A 23,638-nucleotide genomic window follows, 5' to 3' on the forward strand; every position below is an offset into this window, starting at 1 on the left:
GTGTTATTTTTTGTGTTTAAAAGTCTATACTGACTCTGTAGGATGAAGCTTTTCAAATTAAAAAGCATTTCCCTTTTTTTTTAATAGCTACTCTTGTCATTGTATGGAACGCTTTGTGGGGTTTATTACATTAGGCCTTCTGAAGGCTAAATATTTTTGGAAGTCTCCATTTTGCACTTGGTCAAGTGACAGATGTAGCAACTTTGAGAGAAACTGGGGTAGGTGAGCAGTCATTGCTAAATCTCACTTATAATAGTTCTGAGAGCTTGCTGCTGTGGGAAAGCACAGCCTTTCGAAGAATAAAACTAAAGTTTGCTTAATGGAGGTGGCAATATGAGATATGAAGTAGATGGTGCTGAACTGACATGGATAGGAAAAAAATGTTTTACAGTGAAACACTGGGGGAGGGAAGCAGAAGAGTAGCTTGTGTCCACAAGTAAGTAACCTTTTCTGTGGCAAGAACATTTTGTAAAATCTGCAGTCTAGTGATCCCTGTGTTTCATCACTATTCACTTTGCATGTAAACCTTGGAAAAAATAATCAAACAAAATCACATATCAAAAGTTGTGGTCAAATTATTTGTTCTGTCTTGTTCGTAACCTAGAAGAAAAGAATGGCTTTTCAAGTGAAAATGAGTGATATTTGTGTGTTTAGAGATAACCTTTATATGTGCTAATAGTTTTTTTCTATTTTTTTTCTTTTGTTTTCTTTCAGGGCTAAATATCACAAATTAAAATATGGCACAGAATTGAATCAGGGAGATATGAAGCCACCAAACTATGATTCAGGTAAGAATTTATTAAACATTAGTTCATTACTGGCATAAAAGCTTAACTGCGGTTTGTGCAAATGCTGAATTGATAGTGTTGATAAAGTAAGTTGCTTAATGGAAGCAGTGAGAATAGAGGTAATTAATAAAGACTATTTTACTCTTGTGCAATGAAAAATAATGCTAATGCTCTAAAAGAGTCTATTAATAAATCAAGTTAGTTTAGATTTAAAAAAATCCAACCCCAAATGAAAAAACTACTCTTAGAGAATAGTTTTTTCTCTCCCTTAGTAATGTGTATGGATATTTTAGAATAAGACGACACTAGATTCATAGCTGTCGAATCTTTTTATCTTTGGATAATTTTTCTGAATGAAATATATAGTACATAATGTTTTGTTAAATTACCTCAGTGATATTTCAGGAGAAAAGTAGTGGAAGTACATATTAAACATAAGTGAGAGTTTGTGAGTGGGGGATTTATTTGAAGAATTCAAATCATCATTGGAGATGCATTCAGCTAATTTCAGTGTAATGCTGTAAGAGGACAGTTTTTTCCCTTGCTCTCTGGAAAGCTGATTTAGTTTCATAGAGTTTTCATCTCCTGCTTCAGACAAATAGATAGAAGCACCGAACTTGAGGAATTAAGAATTTAAATTGCTTCCTTTTATCCCTCTATCTGCCTATCCTTTCCTGAGGAAAAAAAAGAAGAGGTACAGAGATCTGGTTACAGGTCCAACCATTGAAAGAAGTAATAGCTGATGTCTTTTCGTGTCTCAGTCCTCTGATGCTCTTACTAAAACAAAACTGGAGCCCTTGTACATAAAGGTAGATTGTAGAAAGTCTGCAGACCTCAGCTTTGTCATTTGGTTTTTGGAGGGGATGGTCTAGTTTACTGTCATGGTTAATTCTTACCTCAGTAGTTTCAGAAGGTTGTTAAATCCCAAACAAACAATAAATCCAACCCCACACCAACTGCTAAAGCTTTACACCAGGCTTTTCTTGTCCAAGTTATAATGAATTTTTGAGGTATTTTACTTCATTTTATTATCAAAGTTATTTCCTTAACTGAAGAAATAATTTGGTGTTACGAACTGGAAGACCCCAGTCTTTATTTGGACCAATAGAAAACCTTGTTCTGACGTACCAAAACCCTAGACAATTTTTTTTTTAATTGGTAATTTCTCAGAATGCAGGTACAGCATGTTGCTTGTTTGCAGTGGAGGAATGTAGTGCAAGGCCTGTGTTGCGAGCAGAGCCATAGCCTGTGCATTACTTCTGCAAAATGAACTGCAGTGCAATTACTTTGTTGGAATTCCATTATCCTCATTTATCCCATTGTATTCTATATATGCAGCTATCAGAAATGTATACGTTCGTTCTATATTAAATAGGGACTGATTAGTGATACACTTAAAGTAGAAACTTTGTTATGGAATTGAAACTTTGTTATAATACTCCTTTGAAGTTGTCTTTGATAGATACTTAGTTGAATGTCTATGTATTCTCCCTGACCTGTCCCTATTTTTCCTGCCCAGTCATGAAAAAAATGTGGAAGTAGTTCTTCCAAATGGGTCCTTTTTGTTTGTTTTCTTTATGATCACTTGGGGAATCAGTTACACAGTATAGAAGAAAAGAGTTCCATCTCCTGGTAAAGGGATGCCTTTTTTAAAAAAAGAAATTTATACTATTTGTGATACCTTCTGCTATTATTTGCTCATAATGCAAGTCCCTCCATTCTTATCTATGAACCACTGTTACTGCTAGTGGTCCCCAGTTTTGAGGAGACTAAGCGCAAGAGAAATCTTGCCTGTGAATATGGTTAATAGTGCCTTCAGAAGAAAGGTTTTTGCTTTCAAAAGGAATTTTCAGGCAGATTTACCTCAGTCATGTTTTAATAATTATAGGCTGAACTTTGGTAGCTGTGCCTTGGATCCAGCTCTGTTCAGTTGTCATTGGAAAATTATTGTGCAATTGATTATTTCCTGTGGTTGCTATTAAATGAATTAGTGAATTCAAGATGGCTAAAACTCATGGCTCTCCTTGCATGTGAATTCTGATCAGTCTTTGATGGTTTCTTTGGGTAGGTGTTGGCGGTTTTTTTGTGTGTGGCATTAATTAAGTTGTTTAAAGGTGAATGACTTCCTGATGAAAATAATAGCTTTCCTACATTCCATATCAAGTTACTCATAGGATAATACTAGAGGTTTTTCTGGTTCTTAATTTTTGTTTACACAGGAAGATTGTTCATCCTTCAGTGTTTGGACCACAAGGTTTTCAAGTTTTGTAGTAGACAATAAATCAAGATCTCTTATCTTGGGAAGAATATGCATCTCCTGGAGGAGAATAAAAGAACCACACCATTACATACTTTGAAGCTAAATACACAGTCAACATGTAGCTGTTTGTTGCCAACATTTAGATGGTTTTGTTGCCAGAACAGCGAAATTATTTTTTTTTCATAGATTTTTCTAGAGTAGTAACATTTGCATACAAATTTATGGTTGGGGAAAATGTGGTGAAAATTTTTCAACAGCTTTTCAGGTTAAAAAATAGACAAACAACCCCTGCTGTTTGCTTGTTTTTTTCTTTCTACAAAACTAATACAAATAAGGATGAATTTAAAGTTGATGTGACCAGGTTTGTTTGTTTATGTCGAACTGTCAAGATGAGTTGAACGTCCATGTCATGCTGCAGTTGAATTTATCGTTAGCAGTTAAAATATTTGTATTCAATCTTAATAGGAGCAGCAGTTATTTTTGAAGGCTAATGCGAAATGGAACTCCAGATTGTCTATGTCATTAGGTACCCTTAAAGAAAAAATATAGAAGGGACTTGGGGATATGAGACCAAAGGGAAGGCACAAATAGCTAGTGGAACTTGTTCTCATAGAGTAGGATGTGCCTGGCAGTTTTTATGTGTTTGAAGTACTACAGTTATGTGCTATGTGCATTTTTTTTCTCTCTTGATTATTGGCACTTTGAATTTTGTTATTTTCTATTTAAACCATTGCTAGTCATTTTAAGACAGATCACATTTGTCTTTTTAAGTGGATGGGCATCTTTTATGAAAATAGGAAAAGGAAAAAAAATAATAAAATCATCTTTTTCAGATGAAGGGAATGAGGCAGAGATTCAGCCACAACAGAATAGTCAGCTAATATGGAAACAAGGACGACAGCTGCTAAGACAGTAAGTGTTGAAAAAAAAGACTCAGATACTGAATACAAAAGAACAAACCTGGTAATAAAATGTGATGATGGTAGTATTTGATTTTTTTTCAGTTAGATTTTATTGAAGAAAAGTTAGTGTGTGTCATGAAGTTCATTTGTCTCATGCTCTGCTTTTCCTTGGTTTTTGAAACATTGCAGTATTTCAGAACTTTGGGTGAGAAGTTTTGTCAAATCACAAACACCTGATTTAATTTACTTTTCTTTCATTGAGTATAATTGAACAATCTGCTTGGGAGAACAGTGAGTCATGGCACTTCGCAGTTACAAACCACCACACACAAGTAATTCTGCTAAGAAGTGTGTAAAATAAAACCAGCTAGCATCGGAGAGGGAAAACTTTTACTTTTGCCGGTTTGAGATGCAGAAAAGAGTAACATCCAGAAGGTTAGACAAGACATTTTGTAATTCTCAGTTCATCTGAATGAAGCAAATGTCTATAAATCTAAATGAATTGTGATCATAATGAGTAAATTAATTGCCAAGATATTTGGTGTGTTACAGAGGATTAAATGAGAGTGGTGTGAGTCAATAAGAACAATCTGGAGCTTGTATAAAAGGACCTTTTTCCAAGGAATTGTTCAGAAGTTAAATTTGTCTGTTGGATGGCTTATACATGCTTTTCTTTTGCAAGAGCTCAAATCTTTGCATGCTTGTTGGATAAATGTAAATAGAGTGGTCTTGACTTGGGTCAGTGATTCTGAAGACAAGTTAGTCCTTCTCAGTGCAATTCATAAGAGTGACACAGTGCTGAATACAGAGTGCATATTACCAACAGACTTTGCTCTGCCTAGGTGACTTTTTTGATTTTTCTATAGCCAACAATCAGTATTTCTCTCCTAATGTGGTTATGTGAATGATATTTTTAAATAATTGCACGAGAATGTTCTTGCAGGAAAACTGCATATCCTTGATTTGTAACAGCTGTTACTGTAAGATAGCATTTCCCTTCTTTAGAGTTGTCTAGAATATTAACCATTTAATCAGTTCAGTGCTATTAACTCCGGATTCTAGAGGGAAGGACAGAGACCAACTTTTAATTTTTCTTTTTTAAAACATATATCCCTCCTGTTTCCCTCAAAGGCAATATGGCATATTGGTGAAAGAACCAACTTTAGACCTAAGGAGCCAACTTTAGACCTTGAGATTTTCCTACAAGGATGCTTTCTGCCCAGCCTTTATATGGAAGACAAATTAATATTTATCTGATCCATTGCAGATTAAAGGAAAGGCAAGACAAAGATTTTATCAAGCCTAGTGCATCATAAACAACAACTCTCACTCATAGCTACAGCTATAGAGTTTGAGGATTTATTTCCTCTGTACATGCAACTGTGGTGATTTTTATAAAGCAGTTGTAAATATTTTAATTGAAAGTGCTTTCCCACCCATTTTAGTAAATGAATGAATAACGTATTGTATAACCTCTGACTGCTGGGCTTCTCAGTGACTGTAGAGGCTGGTACTGCGAGAGGCGATCCCTCTGCAGCTGGTACAGGATGATTTATAAGCATATTTCATTAGCTCAGCACCATACTTTGCTAAGCTAAGGGGTTGAAGATGAGTTTAGGGAGAAGTTTTCATTGACTGTTTTGCGTAAGTGGGATATGCGTGGAAGATTAGCATGAGTTCTGTTCCTACAGGTATCTGCAAGAAGTGGGCTACACCGACACAATATTGGATGTGAAGTCAAAACGAGTGCGAGCTTTATTGGGCCTCTCAAGTGATGCTTCAGAAAAAGAAAACAGAAATCAAGAGCCGATGGTAAATGGCACAGAGGGCGAGATTAAAGAAAGCACAATGATCGGGTAAGCATCAAGATGACGTTGTTATCTTTATGTATAAATGCACTTAATGGTGTTGAACAAAACTTTTGTTTACCAAGAAGATTTCATGGTTCCCTAGTTGGAGATTAGAGCAATTGTGGCAAATTTCATTATATTAAGCAATAAGTATGGAAGTAACTCTTGAGATTCACATCTTAAAAGCACCATAAATTATTTTTTTTAGATGAATGGCAGCACTAAGTCAAATCAAGCATCTTGAGATACAGTTGCAAAGTGTTTAGAAGTTGGCATTGTTTCAAGTTAATGGTTTATTTCTATTGATAGAAAATTTACTGTGTAGATTATAGGCTTTGCCTTCTGGTCTGTGCTGACTGTGATGTGATAATCTATACAAGAGACAGGATTTTTTTTGACTGAATCTGAAAAACAAAGTCACTCATTACATTCTGACTCCTCTAAGTTTTTGATTTTCCACTGATGAATATAAATAGGTAAATGTGACTCAAATGTAAGGTACTAATTTCTGTCTTTTAACATTTCTAATACTATAGAAAGTCAGTCCAAGACAGTAAAAGCTCAAACTTACTTTTGCTTTTAAGTAATGTTGAAAACTTAAGGTTTTTTTTCCTTTTTCTTTACTTTCCATGCAGAGTTTAAAAAAAAAAAAAGTTAAACTTAACTGTAAAAGCTTCAGGAAGATAATCTGTTTGTTCTTGTTTAAGATATTATAGTTGCAAAACCGGAAAAATTAATGAAAATCATGCAGAATTGTATGAACAGTAGATGAGGTAACTGCTTCCAGTAGTTTGTGCTGCATCAACAAGCACAGCATTCTTCAAAGATTATCACACTTTTTTCCTTTTCTATACTGATGTGGCAGAATTCAAGACCTTTATTTTCCAAGGTCTAACACTGCTATATGAAACATTCTGCTTTAAAAAGCATTTGTAAAATTTCATTTATACCTACCAGATAGTTGCAGCAGCTTTAGGCGAACAAGTTACATAAGGGCAGAAGTTCATTGTTATATAATTAAATTTAATGCTGTGAGGTGGAAAATTTGAATGTGTGAGAAAACCTGAAAACTACTAAAATATATTGTGCTGTTACATCATTGACAAGTCATATCGTTTCTATACAGCAGCTTTGTTTTTAAGAACAAGGAATGCTTGATAGATTCCAATAACAATTTTGGTTTTACTTCTGTTGAAGGGATCACTTCCTTTTAGGGGAAGTGGGTAAACAAAGTTTCTCTTCTTACACTTCAAAATTTATTTATATGTATTTACTTAGTTTTGAAACAGATGCTGGGAGAGTGGTTTTGATATAGCAGTTTTGGATACATTTGCATTCCTTTCTTATCTATTTGCTTTTGGGGTAGAGATGATATTAGGTTTAACACTTTGTAGTTTACTTTGTGGCTGAGGATATTCACTGATGGAGAAAAATGAGCTCCCTTCCACTGTGGCTCTGCAAGCTTGTCTGCTGCAAGACTGGTCAGGCTGCACACTTTGGAAAGCTGTTTTCATCTTGCTGGTGATGCATAATATGGCAGGCTGTATTAGAAAGCTCAGGGGAGCATTTTGGTAACATGATGAGCAAGAAGAGACTCCAGGGTTTTACAGTGGAAAAATTTTCCAAGGTTCTTATTCAACATAGTCATGTTAGTCTTCATGGGTGATTCTGAGTTTGTGGATGTCCTCTGAGATCTCCCTCACTGAGGGGAAAAAGATGGGATTTTATGAAAATTCCTTGATCAATCTGAGTACAGGACTAGCTTTCGATGCTGTTATTCTGGGTGTTTCAATTACACTTTCAGACCATCTCTTCCAATTTACCTTTCAGGAAGCATTCTGTGACTTTCTTCCTGGCAGAGGCTGCCTGTTATTTAATGGCTATTTCATCCTGTGCTACTAGATACTGTAAAATGTTACACCTTGCTGTTTCTGTGGCATGTGGCAGCATTCACCTCCTCCCAACTGTATCATCACTTGCCTCTGAGATTTCAAAGTGCAGCTTTATGGTGGATGAGATACCAGAAATGTTACCTGCCTCATCTATTGACAGTAAACATTACTTATATACGGAACAGCTTCTCTTTGAAAAGTATTAGCACTGAATCGGTCACTAAGATTTAAGGCACCTTATTTTACTCCTAAACCAAACTGAAATTCTTACTGAGTATCTGAAAATTCAATTCAATGGTTTTCTACTTGGTTGGCAGAACTGGGAAAAATTTAGGTGACTGCTAAATTCTGGCTTACAGTTGAGGAAGGTGCACTCTTTGAAGCAAACTCAGTAGCACTAGGCTGCTTACTGTGAGGGCAAAAGGACTGGCAGTTCTTTTAGAAGCCTCTTGTTATTCCTTGCATGTATGTAAAACGAGAAACGGGTTTGGGCCGCAGCAAACTTGTGCAGTTGGAAGGAATGCAATGAACAAATGTTCGCAGTTTCGTAGAGGTAGAAGAAGAAAGTTACAGTGAGAAAGCAGAAGAACAAGAAACCAAACAAAACCTTAGTGCAATTCCAGGAAGTTTAAGGACACATGTGAGTGGTTGCCAGGACCACCAGACATTGGGATAGTGGCAAACTAAAATGCAGATGGAAGACTCTGTGACTGTATGGATACAGTGAAAATTTTTATAGGAGAAAAATTTACTATCGCCACAGAAACCTGTGAACTGCTCAGACCAGTGCTGTTTGGCAGATTTTTTTGGTTCAAAACTTTTAATGAACTTTGATGATAAATACCTGCTAGCAATTCTGAAGCCAGTGATCAACTTGAAGATGTTTTAGTTACATTTGAGGAGCAGAGCACTGGGCAAAAAGTAATGCATGAAAATCAATGTAGTCTACCAAGGAATGGACCTCTGTTGAAGTGAGAAAAGACAACTCACAGTGTGTTTGATTTGTTTGCTCTTGGAAGAACTGCGTAAAGTGGACCTAACTGAGTCTGTGGATTTTAAATCTGATTTTTAGAAGAATGTTTACGTGGAATGAAGAATGTGAGAATTAGAGAGTACAGAACTTGAGTAAAGAGAAAGCTTGTGCGGGAGAAATGGTGAAGACAAATCAATAGGAGTTTGGAAAGAATATGGGTGAATGTGATGAAGACAATGTACAGTAGAGGAGAAAAAGTACAATGAAAACCAGAAGGAATATAGTTTCAGTGATGCATTTCAATAACAGAAAAATGGAAGGCACATTAGCTTTTAATTTTCTTAAAACTTTATCCTTATAGCAGTGTGTTGTCGGTTCAAGTGCCTGAATTTTGGTAATAGGGGGCCATAGAGATGAGTGTAAATTGCAGAAAGAACAGATTGGCTAAACTGCCTTCTGTACAACCGAACACACATGATAAATTTGCAAAAAATTAAAAAATGGTATTTGATGATTTTATGCTGCCATATGGTTCTCTCTTTGGGAGGAGAAAGGAGGTAATGGAAACAGGAAGCAAAACTTCCTTTATGTTTTCACTGTTGTTTTTTGGTAATCAACCAATACTTTCTTAGTGAAATGGAAGAGTGATGGAGAAATAAATGAGTACTGAAAGAAATTCCAGTAAAAGAATGGAAGAAGTGATCTCCTTCTCAACATGATCTGCTTTTAGCACAATTTTTTGTGTAAGCCTATTAATCTGTGCACAGTATTTGTTGCTGCTACTCAGCCTTCTTCAGCAATACCTCTCATCAACCTCTGACTGTACTTCTGAACAAAGCAGAAATCCACAATTCTCTTATTTATTTTTTTTTTTAATACCTTTGATTGTTGTGAGGATAAGTCCTGGTATTTTCCCTCTGACCTCAGGGATGTGTGACGTGTATACTTTGTGGTGTGTAGGGAGGATATTCCTCCTCTGTTCAGCTTACTGCATCCTTTACAGACTTTCAAGTTGTTTGTTATACCAGAACTTGCCTATTATACAAGTCATATCTTGTTGTCTGTCCTTCATACCTATTTCAAAAGCTGGGGTTTGGACACCCCAAAGTTCAGCCTTTTTATGGGAGAGGTTGGTGAGAACATTGGAGTGATTATTGTGAAGTTGATGCTGTTTACTTTGGTATGTAGAAGCGTAAGATGGATACTGTAGTGCAAATACTTAATATAACAATATTTATTTGCAGCAGAGAATATGTAACTTGAATTCTACTAGGCTCCAGTTTAGAAAATTGCTGTCTGGTCCCTCTCAGCTTAATTTTGTGTGTCTTAAAGGGTTGCAGTTTCATCAGAGACTTTCCCCTTTTGGTACATTGATGAACAAACTATTGTTGTCTGCATCTCTTTTAATCCAAATCAGTTTCTCTGCATCCTTAGGTGAAGTAGCTTCAGACTTTGTGTTACTAGCTGCTATGTCTGTGGCCAAACTTGTATTCTTACATTGCCTATTTATTTGCTAATGTACAGATCGTCTTGAAAACTTTAGCACTCAAGATATCATGTGGATTTTGAATGCATCCTGCAAGATTTTGAATCCATAAGTGAAATGTTAATATGATAACCTGAGCTAGATATAGTCCTGTTTTCACTTATTTCATGGAATGTAAAAGGGAATCAGTTTTCAGTTTCTTCAATCAGCTCACTTGCATTACAAAAGATAAGTACCACTTGGCATGACTGGACTCAAAAATAGATACTAAAATAATAACCTCATAATAATGGTTTAAATTCTTAACACTTGCAGTGAGAAGAATGGGTGCTTTCCCCCAACAAACTGAAACAGAAATGAAAACTGCCTGCAAATGTCACTTGTAGCCTTGAAAGTTACTTAAGTGTCTTTAGTTCACTTATTACCTCATTTTTAGTAGTTTTATCTTAGTGATTGAAACCTAAACAGTCAAATTACTTCACCTTCTTGAAGGTGTGTGTTTGATTACCATTTCATGTGAGTGGAAGCAAATATAATAAAGGAACAGAACTGGAAAGGAATGAGGATATGCCAAACATATGTGTGTATATACATATGTATGAATGTGTGTATATATAAAACAGTTTAGGTAAGTTATCTGAGTTCTTGCTATGGGTTTGATCATTAAGACTGTAAATAGCCAATAGAAATTTGTTAAAGAAAAGTGGTCCTGGGTGATATGTCAGTCTCTCTCTGAAACTGGTCTACTGCCCTTTTTTTTCCTGTTGAACTGTATATGGCTTCCACCACCTCTACTTTACATGAGCAAAAAGATATCAAACCTCAGGATTCAAAAGCAAATCCAAACACCTTTTCAAAGATTGAAATTAAACATTTTGAAAACCTTACCTTTGTGATGTACAATAAATCATTCCAACTGACACTTCAGTGAATGAACGTCTTTCTATACCAGAAGGCCTTAATAACTCTTTTGCATCTCTAAATCTTATTAACACTGACCCATGTAATGAAAATGCTGCATACTGACTGGTGAATGTTGTGTGTTGACTAGCTTATAAAATGGTTTATTTGGGAAAGTATCTCTGAATTTATCAACCTGAGGTAACATCTACCATGAAGAAGATTTCCAAAATGGCATGCAAGACTATAATATGGAATTACAAAAAGAAAAAAAAAAAAAGGCAAAATCTATTTACTTTATTCCCTTTACTAGTGGGGTTTCTTTTTCACCTTTTTCCTGTTTCTCCCTGCCTCTCTCTTTGAGTGACCCAACAGGCATTTAAAAGGTACCTGATTGAGGCCAGATAAAGTAGATAAATTGGGGTTTTTTTGTGAAGAAAGTAGTATGAATGGACCACACTTTTGATTGGCACGGTTCTATGGCTTAAGGTTTTGAGGGATGCTTCTTGGAAATATCACATAAGACTCGTGGTACGGAAAGAATGGGGAGAAAGAGACAGAAAAGTTGTGCAGTGGGAGAGAGAGAAGCAAAGAGAGGGGAGGTGAATAGGGAAATAATTTATAAAAGTTATTCTGGTACTTCAAACATTAAGTTTAGTTTTTATTTTTTCTTTATAAAGCTTGTTTATTTGATATGTTATCTGACTAGATCTGGTAAGAGAAGTGACCCTTCCTTTTTAAATGCTATTCCTTCACAATTCCAAATTAGATCCAAACCATTTTGTAAGTGTTGCTTACCAGTTGTAATATGTTGCACTAGTTCTTGCATTGTGTGGTGTGAATTCGTAAGAGGTTTCAAAGGTTGTGACAGACTGTTTAGCCTGCCCTGTGTTTTTTGTGTGTAAATTTTGATGATTGTAAGCGTTCTATAATTTTATAAATTATTATTTTGATATTTTCTGTGCTGTGTTATGAAAGATTTTACACAGTGTTGAAGATCTAATGAATTGTTCCTAAAGATAGTCCTCATTGAATTTGTATGTATTTATTTAAATGAGTACAGTTTGAAAGAACTTAACTAGCCCCATTGAAAAGACTATGGTAAAACATATGATAACTAAATTCTATGGGGAATTAATTAAACTGATGATGACCATGCAGTAGCATATTTTTATAGTAGGAGGAAACTGAACCAAAGAAAATGGCTCAAGAAAGAGTACAGTAGAATAGCTCTGAATGCTGGGTTACAACAGGTTCTTTCTTGTACAGACCCCACAATCCCATCTTAGCCTAACCGGAACTTATGTTTATTTAACTTTACTGTGGTATTTCTTCCTGCTTCTGAATTTATCAATAAAATCCTGGTTTTAAGATAACTGGTGTATGTCTTGGATAAAAGAAACAAACAAAAAAGCCCTCTACTTTTTCCTTTGGGGGTGTGAGTAGGACTGAGGCAGTTAATGGCTTTGTGGTTGGGCAGTTCATGGTAGAAGTTTGAGACTCCCTGGACATGACCACGGACTTTCCAGAGTTATTATCAACAAAGGAGAAAGTAATGATAGATATATTGATTGTGTTAGTTACCAAAAAAATATGTGTCTGTAATGGGACTTTAGTCTAAATTAAACTTGACTTTGCAATAGGAAACATTCTGGATCATGTTTGGAGCAGGAAAGGTATCACTGATGTGCTGTTTTAGTTTCCATATAACTTTACTATATCTGTATCTTTTCACTCAGTAAGAAACAGGATTTTTGTTAAGATCCTGAATATTAAATGTTGTCAGCAAATATATTTTATAAAGCTGCTAATATTTCAGTGTCAGAACCAGTTGGATTTTTACACAAAATAGTTGCCTTGAGACATGTCACTGTTGGGCAGAACATAAAGAGTTGGGTTTATGGCCTGCAGAGCCCCGGAGAGACCAGGCCTGCCTTAAATAGTATGTGTGGAATATCCACAAATCATATTTTTCAGATTTCATGAGAAGATATTATTATTTTTACTATCAAAGGGGCCAGTGGGTTAAGACAAATCTGAATAATTGAACAGCCTGTAAAATATGAGATGGGATCAGATTTTCACAGCCACCACAGCTACAGAAAATTCTGACAGCTTCTCCTGAGGAGGAGAATATTCCTGTGAGTTCAGGTTTATGTTGCTTTAGAGGAGGTAAGTACTTCAGTTACCATCCCATTTGTAACAAGAATGTTGTGTTTTAAACTGGGAAGCGTGTTTTATCTTTGGGGATCAGAAGTTCCCCGTTTCAAGAATAATATTCATGAAATCGGTGTGCTGCCCTATCCGTTAGTAATAAGATGGAAAACCCAGCAGCATTAGCCTGGCTATACTTACCTTCTGGCACTACTTATTGTTATGCCTGTGACAAGCAGTTAGTCCTGTTGTACTTAATCATTTGCAGGCAGGAGTAGCAGGTAATCTCTCTGCCCCAAAGAATTTCCTGTCTAATTGGATACGGCTATTGGAAAGGAGAATGTAATGCACAGAATTAACAGTATCAGATAGAAGATCTTATATTGGTTAAATGATTTTTGGTTGGTTGGTTAGGAAGTTCTAAGTCAACTGGGATGAAACCTTCAGGGAAAGAAGTTAGGTGCTGGGGAAAAAACCTTACAAGAGTGATGCTGCAGAGTATGACTGAGAAAGGAGCAGTGAGAAAGAGATTCAGAGCAAGCTGCTGAGGAGCACAGGGTTGGAAGTCCTGCTACAGTCTAGTTCCTCTGTGCTCTCTGCTTTGGCAAGTTCTGTAGCTGCTCCTGCTGTCTGGGGTTTCTGACTTGTTCTTCTCCAGCAGTTTTTCTTCAGACCATATGGCTAGGGAAGAAGGAAAAAGCCATCCTAAGTTCTTGCACTTGGAAAATTATGTTCTCCCTTACATATATTTTGGTTTGGGACAGTCCAGTGAAAAGAATTGTCCTTTTTGAGACCTTTTTGAGGTTTTTGATCTCTCTTTATTTGCAACAGGTTATGAACCTTGCTGTAGTCTTGCCTCTCTCATGCTTATAATACTACAGTTTGTCCATCAGTCCCCGCTTTTGGAGCTCTGTTCTATTGTTTTCACCCTTTTTTTTTCTGGTAATACTCCAAACTACAAAAACCCTGGTAATGTTTAATTGACTTTCTTTTTCTTAAGTGGAATTTAAAGTAATTTTTTTACTATCTCTGAATATATTTTTGCCACTTCTGCTTTTTTGTGTTGCTTTGTGAAAAACAAACTAGCCAGATGGAAAATAATGAAACAAGCAAGCTTCAAATTGCCATCAAAATACATAACATAAATCAGCTAAGGCCAGGCATTTTCTCAAGTACATTTTACATTATTCCCAAGTGTTCATGCTGGCAGTAATATCTAAAATGCATTATGCTTATGTGCTGCTAAAGGATGAAAAGTAGCTAAATTATTAAATTACTTTGATTTGACTGCTAAGCTGTATTGGGGTACAATATAGCAAATCAGCCCTGTCTGTCAGCTTGAAACTTTTCTCCTTCAGAACGTTTGAATAGTTTAAATATCCTGTCACTTCTGTTTTCTTTTTCTGGTTCTTATGAATTCTTTCTTGGAAGTTGTGCCTTAGCAAAATAATATTCTGTGGTACTGTGCTGACTTTGTATATTTTTGTACTGCACAGGAGTTTTGAAATACATGAAAAATAAGCTACTGTGTTTCCCAGTGCATGAGATGCCTTTTACCCCTCCTCCCCCTGTAAGTGCAGATACAGGATTATGTATATATCCTGCCCACTAAAGTGTGTAATAATGAATAGGACAATTGAATTCAGACCAGTTACTCAGAAAAGATATAACCTGTTTTGGTAGTCACTTTGAACTTCAGTGTGAGAGATCGTGATTTAAGATCAAATGAGTACAGAGCCAAATCTAGGTATGAATTACTGCAAATACGTGAACCTGCAGAAAGATGTCTGTTTTTTAATATAAATAATGTTAATTAACATTTTATATTCTATGTTTGGTATTAGTTCATGCATTGCTGTTTACTGGAACGTGTCTGATAGTTGCTATTATCGATCAACAGCCATAAAGTTTTTACATGGCAGATTTCTACATGGAAAAATACAGAGAAAAAACAGAAATACAGTTGTGGTTGGACGGTTGAGTCCACTAAAAGTAGACCAGAACATGCAGAATTTTCTGAAAGTCAAGAAGTTAGTCAAACAAATCACATTGCAAGTTTTGTCATATCAAGACTTATTTGTTAAAAAAAGCAAAGCAAAAATACCATCAGATTTCTATGAAAATATACATTATTGCTCCAGATTCATAAGGTGTTATAGTCTGCCAAAGTAGTGATTACTTAGGGAAAAAGAAAAATATTACAGTGTTTTCAGATTTGTCATAGAAATAAGAGGGTCAAAATACTGCAGGAAGCAGAGCAAAATGGAGACACGTTTGAGATTGTTCTTATCTAAGCTAGGATATGGAAAAGTGGAAGGAATATTCTCAGAAAAAACAGTTACCATGAAAACATGCATCATGGTATATTGTGATACTGTGTATGAAAATTTCTACTGGCAAATGAAATCTCTGTTGGTATTTTTGGGCCATAAAAATGAGTAAATGAAAAAAGTGGAATAGCTAAATGTCTTAATGAGATGCAGACATAATGGGGCTATGAAGAAGCCACTCCTGGCAATTAATGTCATGTAAGCATAGAACTGCTGGAGCAGAGACTGCGTAAAGAAGGAAGTGTGCTGCTTATCATGCCTTATTACACATCAAAGCTTTTGCCCTCGGATGTTTCCTATAATAGACCTTTGAAAAGTGTTACGAAGAAACACTGGAGTAAGTGGGTGATGGAGGGATGATTGGGTGTTTGTTTACACTGCAGGGAGTTTACAAGGCCTTACCATACAGGCATGTTAGTTGATTGAACTTTTTGAAAGGGGTCATAGCAGAAGCAAAATGTAGATGAAGCAAGGCACTTGCTGGTATTAAGGAGACTGCACAAGACAGTTCAGAGCTACAATTCTGAAAAGAAAGAGAGAGACTTCTATTGTTTCGGTGGTTGTGAGAATCAAGATGACATGCATTTAGTGATGAACTATGAAAAACAGACTACTGATTAAAGGTAAGAAAACAATAAAGCTTGTCTTCAATGTTGTAAAGCTATCAAAAGAATGTACAAAGTTTTACTGCAAGTAGTTGTAGCAATTCAAAGTGAATGAATTTTTTTCACCACTTTATCTTTGAGGGGTTGATGGAAAAGTGCATTTTCTGCATAGAAAACACAGAACCTGTTGATAATTTTGGGACTGCTTTATTTGTACTTTTGTCAGAGTTTTAATAATTGTTACAGTCCTGCTTCTTAGATTCTTCATCTTCAGTTTGTAATATAATAACCCTTATTATTCCTGTTCTGAGGCACTTCCTAAATTTCTACCAGTACATTTGCAATTTTATCCAATCTTCATCAGTTTCCTTATTTGTTTAATGTAAAAGTCTATGTAAACATTACTTAGTCATCAATGCTATTTTCCCATTATATTGTTTTACAGTGGCAAATTTATCATGTCTCAAAAGGTAATGAATAGATCTAGAGTTTGGTGTTTCCCAGCAAGACAAGGAGCATCAGCTAGCAGCAGCAAAATTTTCCTGTACCCTGATGTGCATGTGGGAAGCAAACTTGGTATTTGTAACTCATGTCCTTGTTGCTGAGGCTTTCAGTGATGGCATATCAGTATTGGTGTTGCTTTTGGGCACATGTCAGATGAATGTTGCTTTAAAATGCTTTTTGAATAAAAAATGACAGTGTCTATCTTGGTAATAGCTGCCAGATGAAGAATAATTGTTGGCTATGATATGATAGTTTTGCTGGTTCTAATAATATTGTTTATGTCTAATGTGTAGTTGTTTAGCCACAAAAATTTATACCTGTTATAGACCATTTTTACTTGTAGGCTAATTTTAGTCTCATATGTTGTTGGACACAATAATACAGAAGAAATTGGTAATTGCAAAAGTGACTTTATAGGGATTTATTTAGTCTAATGATGATGGTTATTGTTGTTGTTTAGGAAACCTGAATTGACTGACTCTGCCTCTCTGCTAGAGACGTTCAAGTTTCTTGAAAATGCAGCTGCAGAATTTAGTGATGAAGAAGATGAAGAAGATATTGAAGGAAGAGAGAAAACAATCATTGATACCGCAACAGTGAGTGGAAAAAAATAATTGAAAAAGTTACGAAGAACAGAAAAAGTGAGATTAATGAGATGCCTATAAGCAAAGTACATGACTGTGTATGTACACGTGCAAATCATTAATGCATCTTTATGATGTTCTGTCCAAGCATGTGTGCATAAGAGGAATTATATATGCATTCCTCACTTCGTGCATACAAGTTAAACTTTTCCATCTAAGTTTGCAGTAACATATTAAATTTTTTTATATTTTCTTTTAACTGTTCCAGTACTGGTTTTTGTTATATATTGGAAACAATTTTTGAAGTACCAGATGTCCTTTTTTTACAATTTTCAGCTTAGTTTGAAGGTATTGGTCATAATGTTGCCTGTCAAAAATGCACTGATTTTTGAATATTTATTGAAAAATTCTTAGTATTTAAAATGACTTCTAGAAATTTGTCCTTGTAGAATACAGAACTGAAATGCATTTCTCTTTAAATAGCTTATGGAAGGAAGAAAAAAGTATAGCCAGAAGAACTCTAATGTGATTAATATACTTTTTTCATTTTGTTCAGTGAAATGCCTGAACCTGACTCCCTTGTGATCTATACTTTGCTATACGTGTTGTTCATATGATGACATAAAATAGATACATGCAATCAGTACTCAATTTTATCCTTTTAAAAATTAATATTTATTCAGCGAGTTGTGTTTCCTAACAATTGAAACAGATAAGAGTTATGAGGGATGTGATTATTTTTGTGGTCAGTTTTAAGAATTAACACACTTAAAACCTCATCAGTTTTACAACATTTTTCAAGAGGATCTTTGTAAACTGCTTCTTGTCATCTGTGGACTGTGACCTAAGGTTGGAGGCTCTTGTGTAAAATCTTCTGTAATACAGTATGTTCACTAAGCCTGCTGAAGAAATGAAACTTGAAGTTTAGAATTGCTTCAGGTTTTGAAATTTTTTCGTTGTATTTAGAGGAAACAGTCAGTCATACTCATGAACTATGGGATGGTGTCCTATGTACTGAAGTCTTTTCAGACTGACCCTTTCAGACTGTCAAAATATTTTAATATTGTAAATTTTCTTCTATAGAAATGAAATTTATGCTATGGTTTTCAGGTATCATGGCATCACCTGTTAGTCAAATAACTGTAAAACATCTAGTCCATTTTGATTGTGGAGGGAAAAGTAAATTTATTGCAGAAAGCATTCAATGAAGTCTTTCATTAAAATGTGTATTTTTTTCTTTTACCAGAATTGGCTTTTGAGTTCAGAAGGAAAATGCAGTTTAAGCACCATGTTTAAATAACGATAATATTTGAGAAAATATTCAGGGTGGAATGATTTGCTAAATCTAAGCAAGTTAGCTTTTGACAATTGTAGGGTTTTGGATTTGGTTTTTTATTTCTTAGAGTTGTCTTTTGGTCTACATGTAGAGTGATTTCAGAAGTGAGAGTTAGAGAGGCCATTTTCAGAGAAGCAGAGTAAATTTGGTTTTGCTGAAGTCTTTTCTACAGCATTCTTGGTTTTTTGTTTGTCGGTTTTGTGTGTTTTAAAATTAGTTTTAAGGGAAAGTTTGTGCTTTCTGGTAGTAAAAAAGATAGTGTAGATTCATTATCAGTGATTGATTATTGATGGTCACAGGAAGAAAAAATTACAGACAAACTCCATTTTGACTTAGAAATTGGAACAAAGTCTGCATACTATTCCACATTTACTTATTAATGTGTACTTTTCTACCTCCTCCTCAACTTCCTGTTTGGATTTTGCATAGAAGACAAGACAGTACTGCTTGGTATAAAGATGTGTGTGTAACTTAATTCAGCTTTTTTTCCTGTCCTTTTTGACCTTTCAGATTGTAAGGAAAAGAGTGCTATCTGAGAGCAGTGAAGACAGAGATACAGAAGAGGCTTTGAAAGAGTTTGACTTTCTGGTTACTTCAGATGATGGTGATGGGGAATCAAGAAGTTCAGGAGATGGAACAGACTGGGGTAAGAAAATTTAATGCATCGTACCAGGAAAAAATCAAAATGTGCTAAGAATATTGTGATTGATCAATTGAGAGCTCTGTCGGGATCATAGCACCTTTTGAGTATTTCTGTAGTAAATAACTGGCAGATTGAAGTTCTTGACAAAATATTCTCATTTTTCTGTACATTGATTTAATCTACGGATTCTTCACAGTTATACTTCTGATAATTTCTCCTTTCCTTGAATACTAAAGCAGGTAGAATTTAAATTTTATGAGTGTTGATTCAATGTGTTTTTGCAATTACCAATGCTAATGAAGGGCTCTGATAAAGCAGTATTTCACAGTTATGAAAGTTATTTTGTCTTCTTTGCTTTCTCCAGAGAATAATGTGAATAATGAGTTATAAAGGCTGAATTACTTGTACTCTTATTGTGGATTAGCAATTTGGGCAATATAAATGCTTCAGTTGCTCAAACTTTCTTTTATAATTTAGCAGAATAATTTGTCTTTAAGCCCACTACTCATAGAGAGACATTTCACAAACTGTTCTCTGTCTTTTGAGGTTCATGTCCTGCAACCCAGAATGCCAGCATCCACTTTACCTTGACATTGTTATTCTGCCTAAACCCATTGTGTAGGGAAGGGAAGAAAGAAGAAAACTGGTTGAATATCTTGATGGGGAATTGTTTCCTACTTAAACTGCTCTGGAAAGTCTTAAGGATAAGTGAATACAGAGGGAGCTATTGACAATGAATGGAAAATAACTGAGCTTTATAATGGACCTGCAACTGTGACAGACCAATAAGCCATGGTAGCTGTAGCTCTCACGTGACCATCAGCTATGAGATGCTGCATTTTACTGAAGCCATGTCGAACTCCTGGTTGTACTTCAAATTATTGTGTGATGTAGTCTTTCTGCTTAAGATGACGTGTTGTAATATCATTAGATATAGCAGTCAGTATTCTATTCACAAAAAAAAATTAGGAATATTACTCTTTTTTATGATAAAGTTTTTTCTGATACTTATCTTTAATATTAAAATTTTATTCATTCATGCTTGGTAAGCTATTTCTTGTGTCATAGAAAAGTCAGTGTGCCAACAGGAGCTTTGTGTTCTCAGATTCACACTTCTGGTTTATTTTTACTTTCATTGATGAAAGCTGAGCGCAAATGACCCCAAGTCTAACATTAAAAATAAATTGTTGTGAAAAGTCGTAGTCTAGAAATGAGTTAGAGGTTTTCATGTTTTTCAATTATTTGTTTCACAACCTGTGTCTTTGATGGTAACTATGTAAGATTAAGCTTCTTCAAAGAACTGTCACTATGAATCACTGATGTTACTTTAAGTGTAACTGATGTTGTGTAGTGACGTCAGAAGCAAACAGACGAAATTTTTTCTTTGGATCCTAAGTATCAGTTATAGTAATCTGTTGAACCCATTTAGCTTGAAAGGTCCTCAGATGTGTTCAGGTAATTTTTAAACTATAAAGCCCTTGAACAGGAGTAGTTCAGGATCCACTTGAGAAATTGAACAGAATATGTAGGACATGTGGGAAACAGTCCATAGAAAATTAATATATTAGGTATTTTACTTGCAACAACACAGTCGAATAAAAAGCTCTTTAAACTTTTTTTTTTTTTTTCTTTTTTTTTTTTTTTTTTTGCTGGAGGAGAGGAAAAAAAGTCTTGTCCAACCAGGACAATTAAAACTTGAAACCTAATCCCAGAAAGAATACATATTTGTTTCTCTGAAGCCTGATTTTCTTATACCTTTTTTGAGTTCTTCATGCAGTTTTTGATCATTAGTGGTAATTGGGGCATATGTATTAAGAGGACATGACTTAGCCCATAGACTATTTTAGAGTCCCTCTTCAACCTAGTAATACCTATTTTCATAGCTTCTGCAAAGGATTTATGTGGCTAAAATTTGTGTCTTGAATTAGTTTGTCACTGATGAATATAGGATCATGACTGGAGGGTTCAAAGGAAGGAGGGGTCATCTCAAAAAGAATTTTGTCCTTCTGTGATGCGAGTCTAAGTAGAGTCTGTTTTCTCAGTTGCCTGTACATTAGGTAGTTATAGGCTGCACTAAGACACTTTTTTTGCTATTACTGAACACTCACAGTAGCCTCAGCCCCTCCTTGTAACTCATTTGCTCCAGCTGCCTTAACCATCTTAGTGGCTCCCTTAGACTTTTTACAACTACACCAATAGTGGGTACTTAGCATTATACCTAAAGGGTTTTTCAGTATTAGAAATATTATACTGGATGCAGTACTCACAGGTGTGGTCTCACAAGTGCCGGACAGAGGGGAACAGTCACTTCCCTCATTGATTACGTTGTTAATACAGCCCAGCTGTTGATTACTTTTCCTGCAAGAGTATGCTGCTGAATCCTATTGAATTCGATGTTGATGGAGGATTCCTAGGTCGTTTTCAGCACAAATCATTTCTGATGAGTCAGTGCCTGTAATAACCCATGTCTGGTTTTTGTCTTCTGTCCAATCACAGTGACTCATTCAGATTGTGATTGATAGTGTTGTGCTTCCTCTACAGACATGTAATTTCTGCAGCTTAGTCTGAGGATAAGTTTATTATTGTTCATATTTTAAAAAGGTCTAGAATAGCTTACTGATCTGCAAAGTAAAGTTGGCCTGAAAGGAATTCATTTTTAAATAAAAAGGTTGGGATTTTAATGAGAAAATAAAGCAAAAAGTTTAAGAATTTAAAAAAATTTTGTAGCTGTAATGGTCGTGAAAATAAATATATATATGGAAAAGCTGTATTACCTCCCCTCCTCTTGCAAATTATTTTTCTAATCTGCCTCAGTACAGTCTCTCCATATATGGAAAAAATGACTTGGAGATTTGAACTCACATAACATGTTTTATTCAAAATCTCCAAATACTGTACAATTGGAAGGATATTTCTTCTCTGTATAATGTCACAGGGGAAGCAATTTGAGAGAAATATTTAGGAAAAAAAACAAACCAAAGAAAACAAAAAAGGGGATTTTTTTTGTTTGTTTTGTTTTGTTTTGTTAGGCATACTGAAATATTTTGTTGTTTTTTTCCAAACATTAATAATTCAGGCCTTCACCTTTTTTGTGAAATTTTGTGGCTTTAGTGCTTTAAGATTTTGTTTAAACCATGGTGACATGTATACTATGTTCCAAAATTATTTAAACGTGCTACTGCTGTGTGTAAATGACAACATAGCACAAAGACAATGAAATGAGAATTTGAAATGCAGTAATGCAACGTTTGAGTTGTAAAGTTATGTTGACGAGTAACGTAGCTGATTCTTCTAGATATAGTAATTCTTTCCCTGGAGGAAAGAAATAAATTGAAAAATATGTCCTGATTTATTATAAAGTAAACGTTGCTTACATTTTTGAACAGCTATGTGCTTGATTATAAGAATTAGATGTGAAATTTCATCTCAATTTTTTATTAAGAAAATTCTGAACAAATAGAAGTGGAATGTGAGTAGCAGTTTTACAGCTTTCACAAGCTTGGTGCTATTTCTGTCTGTTTAAAATAAAAGACAAATGCCATTGACAGCAGCTGTTGCCTCCTTCAGTGGAGATCACTTGGTGACATTATTGAAAAAGGATGTTTCATTTGTTTCACTTTGTTTAGAAAAGGAAGACCAGTGTCTCATGCCTGAAGCCTGGAATGTCGACCAGGGAGTTATAACCAAACTCAAGGAACAATACAAAAAGGAGCGCAAGGGGAAAAAGGGGGTGAAGAGTAAGTGGAAAACATTGCACTTTAAAATCATAAATCTCACATCTTTCACACCCTTAATTCTATCTCTCTTTCAATGTTTTCCTAAAATTACTTACTCTTTTACTTTGCTGCTCCTGACTGCTTTCCTGTTCACCAGTTCTCAGGGGTTGAAATTAATGACAGACAATCAAGTTACACGATAGTTGGGGATTAGATATAACTTCTTCCAATCAAGTGTTGGATTAGTTAAAAATTCTTACTTTGAGCATGTCTTATACTTTTGTTATTCAGCTACTTAAATTGTAAAAGGCATTGGTTTAATAGTTCACACTTTAATATAGAAGACTTCAGAACCCTTTCTTAGTTGGAAACATGCCAGTTTCACAGGAAGAGTTAAAGTCTGGTATATAAATAAATACGGAAACCAAACTGGAAACTGTCGAGTATCCTATTAGATGACAGTGGGAGAAAACAGGTTAATTTCTACCCCTGTTTATACTTAACATTCACAACATGAAAGTCATACTATCATCATAATTTGTTATGCAGGGCTCGAAATAGGAAGCAACCATGACCAACAGTTTATTTGTAAATCACAGGATTTCTTTATTGACTTTCATACCTCTGTGACTAGCCTTAAAAAAAGTTGGATATTGTTATCCAAACAAAAAACATGAGGAGTATCTGAAATACAGTTTCTAGCCCTGTATTATTT

General features: G+C 35.1%; 1 protein-coding gene across 5 annotated transcripts in view; it reads left to right on the forward strand.

The window, feature by feature from the left end:
• The window catches only part of STRN (striatin), a 70,834-nt gene that overhangs the window by 20,587 nt on the left and 26,609 nt on the right, over positions 1-23,638 (forward strand). For 3 of the 5 annotated variants that reach the window (XM_050315537.1, XM_050315538.1, XM_050315539.1), the window contains exons 3-7: positions 715-788; positions 3,882-3,960; positions 5,642-5,806; positions 17,105-17,240; positions 19,075-19,210. In XM_050315537.1, the coding sequence (XP_050171494.1) occupies positions 715-788; positions 3,882-3,960; positions 5,642-5,806; positions 17,105-17,240; positions 19,075-19,210 (590 nt within the window). Of the gene's footprint in view, positions 1-714; positions 789-3,881; positions 3,961-5,641; positions 5,807-17,104; positions 17,241-19,074; positions 19,211-22,833; positions 22,945-23,638 lie in introns of all 5 variants that reach the window. The other 2 variants (XM_050315534.1, XM_050315535.1) reach the window with 1 other exon arrangement.

Source organism: Myiozetetes cayanensis, unplaced genomic scaffold (genome assembly GCF_022539395.1).
Source record: "Myiozetetes cayanensis isolate MyiCay16 unplaced genomic scaffold, myiCay2020 scf2-11, whole genome shotgun sequence".
NCBI classification, from domain to species: domain Eukaryota; kingdom Metazoa; phylum Chordata; class Aves; order Passeriformes; family Tyrannidae; genus Myiozetetes; species Myiozetetes cayanensis.